Source organism: Oncorhynchus keta, chromosome 1, assembly GCF_023373465.1.
Source record: "Oncorhynchus keta strain PuntledgeMale-10-30-2019 chromosome 1, Oket_V2, whole genome shotgun sequence".
NCBI lineage: Eukaryota > Metazoa > Chordata > Actinopteri > Salmoniformes > Salmonidae > Oncorhynchus > Oncorhynchus keta.
Window position 1 is genome coordinate 33,054,503 of NC_068421.1, and position 7,260 is coordinate 33,061,762.

The 7,260-nt window shown below is 41.8% G+C and overlaps 1 protein-coding gene across 2 annotated transcripts in view; it reads left to right on the forward strand.

Moving 5' to 3' along the window:
• The window catches only part of LOC118396139 (neurobeachin-like), a 415,134-nt gene that overhangs the window by 135,290 nt on the left and 272,584 nt on the right, over window positions 1-7,260 (forward strand). For both annotated transcript variants that reach the window (XM_052522064.1, XM_052522066.1), the window contains exon 14: window positions 6,505-6,584. In XM_052522064.1, the coding sequence (XP_052378024.1) occupies window positions 6,505-6,584 (80 nt within the window). The remainder of the gene's footprint in view (window positions 1-6,504; window positions 6,585-7,260) is intronic.

The following is a 7,260-nucleotide window of genomic DNA, read 5'->3' on the forward strand; positions in this document are numbered from 1 at the left end:
TACTCTGATCTGGGGAAGGGTTTGGACTCTCCGGGCTGTTTAGTTTTTCTGCTTTTACTGACATTGATGAATAATAGATATTGTGTCATAGATTGCTTGTTTTGGATGTTCCTACTAACATCTTGGCCTGTGTTGCAAAACAGTGAGACAAACAGTACTAGTGTATAAGATGCATATTGGACTTAGTAGCCATGTTCTGTTTGTTGGACTTATTAGCCATGTTCTGTTTGTTGGACTTATTAGCCATGTTCTGTTTGTTGGACTTATTAGCCATGCTCTGTTTGTTGGACTTAGTAGCCATGTTCTGTTTGTTGGCATTAGTAGACATGTTCTGTTTGTTGGACTTATTAGCCATGTTCTGTTTGTTGGACTTAGTAGCCATGTTCTATTTGTTGCACTTAGTAGCCATGTTCTGTTTGTTGGACTTATTAGCCATGCTCTGTTTGTTGGACTTAGTAGCCATGTTCTGTTTGTTGGCATTAGTAGACATGTTCTGTTTGTTGGACTTATTAGCCATGTTCTGTTTGTTGGACTTATTAGCCATGTTCTGTTTGTTGGACTTATTAGCCATGCTCTGTTTGTTGTACTTAGTAGACATGTTCTGTTTGTTGGACTTATTAGCCATGTTCTGTTTGTTGGACTTAGTAGCCATGTTCTGTTTGTTGGCATTAGTAGACATGTTCTGTTTGTTGGACTTATTAGCCATGTTCTGTTTGTTGGACTTAGTAGCCATGTTCTGTTTGTTGGCATTAGTAGACATGTTCTGTTTGTTGGACTTATTAGCCATGTTCTGTTTGTTGGACTTAGTAGCCATGTTCTGTTTGTTGGACTTAGTAGCCATGTTCTGTTTGTTGGACTTAGTAGCCATGTTCTATTTGTTGCACTTAGTAGCCATGTTCTGTTTGTTGGACTTCGTAGCCATGTTCTGTTTGTTGGACTTAGTAGCCATGTTCTGTTTGTTGGACTTAGTAGCCATGTTCTGTTTGTTGGACTTAGTAGCCATGTTCTGTTTGTTGGACTTAGTAGCCATGTTCTGTTTGTTGGACTTAGTAGCCATGTTATGTTTGTTGGACTTATTAGCCATGTTCTGTTTGTTGGCATTAGTAGACATGTTCTGTTTGTTGGACTTATTAGCCATGTTCTGTTTGTTGGCATTAGTAGACATGTTCTGTTTGTTGGACTTATTAGCCATGTTCTATTTGTTGGACTTAGGGAAGTGCTCCCGCTGTGGGGATCAAATCAGCGGAAATTTCAAGTGCGCCACGTATAGTTTTTGATAAAACTCAAACTTTCATTAAAATGCACATACAATGTACTGAATTAAAGTTACACTCGTTGTGAATCTAGCTACCGAGTCAGATTTGTAAAATGCTTTTCGGCGAAAGCATGAGAAGCTATTATCTGATAGCATGCACCCAAAAGTACTGGAACTTAATCTAAAACGACAGATTTTGCGGTAGCCGGTCCTAACCAAAACGCAGAAATAAAATATAAAACATTCATTACCTTTGACAAGTTTCTTTCTTGGCACTCCTAGATGTCCCATAAACATAATTTGGGGTATTTTTTTTCCCGATGAAATCGGTCCATATATAGCCTAGATATCGATCTATGAAGACTGTGTGATCAATGAAAAAAATAGCGTTTTTTAACGTAACGTCATTTTTTTAAATTAAAAAAGTCGACGATAAACTTTCACAAAACACTTCGAAATACTTTTGTAATGCAACTTTAGGTATTAGTAAACGTTAATAAGCGATCAAATTGATCACAAGGCAAATTATATTCTATAGCTGTGCGTCTGGAAATAATGTCCGGTTAAATCTCAACCAAAATATCCGGTCGGAGACCTGAAGAAATGGGCTGTCTCTTCTTCGTTTGACCAAGAAACAAAGCCTAGGCAAATGACAAGACTGTTGACATCGTGTGGAAGCTGTAGGTATTGCAACCTCGGCTCCATTTAATGGGGGTCACTTTTAACAATTGGTTGAAGTTGCGCATGGATATATTTTTCCATTTTCAGTGATCAGATTTTCCTGCACTTTTCGATGAAACGCACGTTCTGTTATAGTCACAGCCGTGATTTAACCAGTTTTAGAAACGTCTGAGTGTTTTCTATCCACACATACTAACCATATGCATATACTATAGTCCTGGCATGAGTAGTAGGGCACTGAAATGTTGCGCAATTTTTTAATTCGCAGCTTCCTTAAGAGGTTTTAAGAGGTTAATAGCCATGTTCTGTTTGTTGGACTTAGTAGCCATGTTCTGTTTGTTGGACTTAATAGTTATGTTCTGTTTGTTGGACTTAGTAGCCATGTTCTGTTTGTTGGACTTAGTAGCCATGTTCTGTTTATTGGACTTAGTAGCCATGTTTTGTTTGTTGGACTTAGCAGCGATGCTCTGTTTGTTGGACTTAGTAGCCATGTTCTGTTTGTTGGACTTAGTAGCCATGTTCTGTTTGTTGGACTTAGTAGCCATGTTCTGTTTGTTGTATTTAGTAGCCATGTTCTGTTTGTGGGACTTAATAGCCATGTTCTGTTTGTTGGACTTAGTAGCCATGTTCTGTTTGTTGGACTTATTAGCCATGTTCTGTTTGTGGGACTTAATAGCCATGTTCTGTTTGTTGGACATAGTAGCCATGTTCTGTTTGTTGGACTTAGTAGCCATGTTCTGTTTGTTGGACTTAGTAGCCATGTTCTGTTTGTTGGACCTAGTAGCCATGTTCTTTTTGTTGGACTTGGTTCTGTTTGTTGGACTTATTAGCCATGTTCTGTTTGTTGGACCTAGTAGCCATGTTCTATTTGTTGGACTTAGTAGCCATGTTCTATTTGTTGGACTTAGTAGCCATGTTCTATTTGTTGGACTTAGTAGCCATGTTCTGTTTGTTGGACTTAGTAGCCATGTTCTGTTTGTTGGACTTAGTAGCCATGTTCTATTTGTTGGACTTAGTAGCCATTTTCTGTTTGTTGGACTTAGTAGCCATGTTCTGTTTGTTGGACTTAGTAGCCATGTTCTGTTTGTTGGACTTAGTAGCCATGTTCTATTTGTTGGACTTAGTAGCCATGTTCTGTTTGTTGGACTTAGTAGCCATGTTCTGTTTGTTGGACTTAGTAGCCATGTTCTGTTTGTTGGACTTAGTAGCCATGTTCTGTTTGTTGGACTTAGTAGCCATGTTCTATTTGTTGGACTTAGTAGCCATTTTCTGTTTGTTGGACTTAGTAGCCATTTTCTGTTTGTTGGACTAGCGATGTCACTATGTTGTTTCTCTTCAGTCAGGGTCGTTCAACTAGACACAGCAGAAAACAAAGCTACTCCATCCTAGTAGAGATCACTCTTTGAAAGATCTTGGTGATGAACCTTGTCAGCGAAGACATCTGTTGGATGATGTGTGTGTAGAATATAATCCATATTTGTGAAACAGACCATCTTTCTCGTTTCTAGTTCATCTTCCCGGTAATGTGTTCTTTAAATTAATAGAAGTGTAAGTCTGCCTCCTGTTCAAAAGTACTACACTACAAAGGGAATATGGTGCCATTTGGGATGTCGACAGTGTTTTGCTGATGGTTCTAGAATCCCGGTTGGAGAAACGGAAGAGAGGAACGGTATAGTTGGTCAAATACTGAGGACGTGGTCCTCACCCGAACCTGGAGGTAATTTTATGGTCCTTCTATTTCCGTTAGACCTGGTTTTCATTTGACTCAGACGACTGTGGTGTTGCCTCTAGATGGGGAGAGAGGGAATGGGAGGGAGAGAGATAAAGGGAGAGGGAGATGGGGAGAGAGGGAATGGGAGGGAGAGAGATAAAGGGAGAGGGAGATGGGGAGAGAGGGAATGGGAGGGAGAGAGATAAAGGGAGAGGGAGATGGGGAGAGAGCAGGTAGATACTGTAATCAAATGTTCAATTATAAGAACAAAGCAATGGTGGTTGGAACAGAGCTGGTGCAGGTGTACATCCCAAATGGCACCCTATTCCCTATATAGTGCACTATGTTTGACCAGGGCACGTAGGTCAAAAGTAGTGGACTATGTAGGGAATAGGGTGCCATTTGGGACGCAGACACAGTTTGTCTCTGGAAATGTTACTGCTGGTTTCTCTGGGAGTCTGTAAATAGAGAGCCATCAAATTAAACCAATGCATCATCCTCTCACACACAGACACTGCAGTGCAGGCTCAATTTCTCTCAATCCCTAACATGCGCTCGCACACACAGAATCTATCGCTCTCTCTTGCTCTCTTTCTCTTTTGCTCTGTTAGACACACTCGTATGTAGTCACATACTCTGAAGTAAAATGTCTAATTTCAGGTCTCCACACTCCCAGCGTCTGGAACTGATCCATTTGGATAGGAGCCGTAACAATATTGTCTACATTCCAAATGACACCCTATTACTTATATAGTGCACTACTTTTGACCAGAACCCTATGGTGCACTATAAGAAATAGGGTGCCATTTTGGACGCCACCAATATTGTCTAATCTTGAGCAGGGCTGAGAATCTGTGTATCCTCCCAGTGAAAAAATAGAGTATTGATCAACCCTGTGAAATATTATCCAATGCTATTACTGCCTACTTTATCTGAACCAAGTCAAGGGTGAAAGTGAAATTAGGTCAATTTCCTAAGTATCTATAATAAAATGTGTATATGAAGCACGCTCTCATGATGGATTAATTACCAGTCCAGTCACACTGACTCACTGTAGCGAGGAGGAGAAAGTGGATTTCTGCGTTAATAACACAAACATAAATCATTTATCAATAAAGTGAACCTTATCCTCCTCCTGCCCAATACCCTCAGGGCAGGTGGACTGAACCAACCAATGAGAGCCTGAGAATCAACAGTTGTGACTAAGTTGGATTCAGCATGTGGATGCAGCTGTGTTGTTAAGGATGCTGTTATCTAGCGACATGTTCTGTCCCTGTACTGTGTTCTCAGACGGCTTCTATTAATCAGTGTCACAAGGAGCTGAGGGAGCCTGTGTTGAAGGGGTTCCATTGATTTCTGAGGGGAAATAGGACAGTCAGATGTTGGATTAAATTGTGTCTGACAGCAGAGGACTATCTTCACTCTGGAGATACGTTCTTGTGTGTAAATTAATAGCTCTGTGTTATCGATCTCTCTGTGGCAGCAACCTGTCCACGTACACTATATTAACAAAAGTATGTGGACACCCATTCAAATGAGTGGATTTGGCTATTTCAGCCACACCCGTTGCTGACAGGTGTATAAAATCGAGGCACAGCCATGCAATCACCAAAGACAAACATTGGCAGTAGAATGGCCTTACTGAAGAGCTCAGTGACTTTCAATGTGGCACCAGCATAGGATGCCACCTTTCCAAGTCAGTTCTTCACATTTCTGCCATGCCAGAGCTTTCCGGTCAACTAATTGCTGTTATTCTGAAGTGAAAACGTCTAGGAGCAACAACGGCAAAGCCTCGAAGTGGTAGGCCACACAAGCTCACAGAACGGGACCATCGAGTGCTGAATTGTCTGTCCTCGGTTACAACATTCACTACCGAGTTCCAAACTGCCTCTGGAAGCAACGTCAGCACAATACGTGTTCATCGGGAGTTTCATTAAATGGGTTTCCATGGCCGAGCAGCCGCACACAAGCCTAAGATCACCATGCGCAATGCCAAGCGTCGGCTGTCGTGGTGTAAAGCTTGCCGCCATTGGAGCAGTGGAAACGCTTCACCATCTGGCAATCCGACGGACTAATGTGGGTTTGGCAAATGCCAGGAGAACACAACATGCCCAATACATAATAGTGCCAACTGTAAAGTTTGGTAGAGGAGGAATAATGGTCTGGAGTTGTTTTTCATGATTCAGGCCCCTTAGTTCCAGTGAAGGGAAAAACGAACGCAACAGCATAAAATGATTATGTGTTTCCAACTTTGTGGCAACAGTTTGGGGAAAGCCTGAACCCCATCAAACACCATTGGGATGAATTGAAACACCGACTGCGAGCCAGGCCTAATCGCCCATCATAAGTACCCAACATCACTAATGCTCTTGAATGGAAGCAAGTCCTAGCAGCAATGTTCCACCATCTAGTGGAAAGCTTTCCCAGAAGAGAGGAGGCTGTTATAGCAGCAAAGGAGGGGCCAACTCCATATGAATGCCCATGATTTTGGAATAAGATGTTGGACGAGCAGGTGTCTACATACTTTTGGTCCTGCAGTGTATTTACTCTACGCGCTCAAATACAATATGTCTTAAAACCACAGAGCAGAGTGAAGTTAATGATAATAGATGTTGTATCAGAGCCTAGTGCCGGGCTGCAGCTGTAATCAATAACCAACCGTCTGTAATGTGTCATATCTGTCCTCTCATATTTGATCACTCATCTAGGTTGGGCAGTGTTATGCATACAGCACCGTGTTCAGTTGTACTGCTCTCTGTAGATTTCTGATAGCGATAGATCGGCTCTGAGATGTCAATTTCAGACGTGTGTGCGTGTGCATGTTGATCCCTGTGACTCGGTCTGTGTTTGTCCTCAGATGGTCCAAGGCCCACCCAGCAGGAGATCATCTCTCTCAGGGCTTTCATGTTGCTGTTCCTCAAACAACTCATCCTCAAGGTACTGCACATAAACACTCACACATCCATTCCAAAACAAAAACAGTTTATTATCTCCACCAGAGAAAGGAACCATGGGTAATTGCTCTGGAACCATAATGTCCAATCAGCATGCAGGTTCAGGTCCGTCCGTGTTGTTGTGTTCAAATCATTGCTTAGCTTCAACAACATGGCACCAGGCTCCTTTTCTGCAACAAATAGGCCTGCAGCCCGAGGCCACTACAGAAATAAGCAGAATTTAAAGAACGGAGGGAATATAAACTGGCTACCAATAGAAAATATCTACCATTCTGTACAGCATCAGCTACATACACACGCACACGCACACGCACAGCTCAAACAACAATTAACCTCCAATCTGTTCCTGCAGAGATTCTGGTTCCTCATCAGAAGTGTTTAAACGTTACATCACTGTAAAGTCTCTGAACAACAGGAGACTGGGGAACAAACACTGAACGTGCTGCAATATTATATTCATCTCACAAACCAGCATTTGTCAACTGGTTCCAGAATGGAAATTATTATCCGTCAACAGCTTAGCTCAGCACTGGCATTGATTAACAGTGCCTAGGTCTATCTCCTGGATACTGGCATACAAACAGCCTGGTGTTAACTACACTATCTAACAGACCTGCCAGTGATCATTAAGCAACCTAAGGCAGTTTCCCATCTGTTTC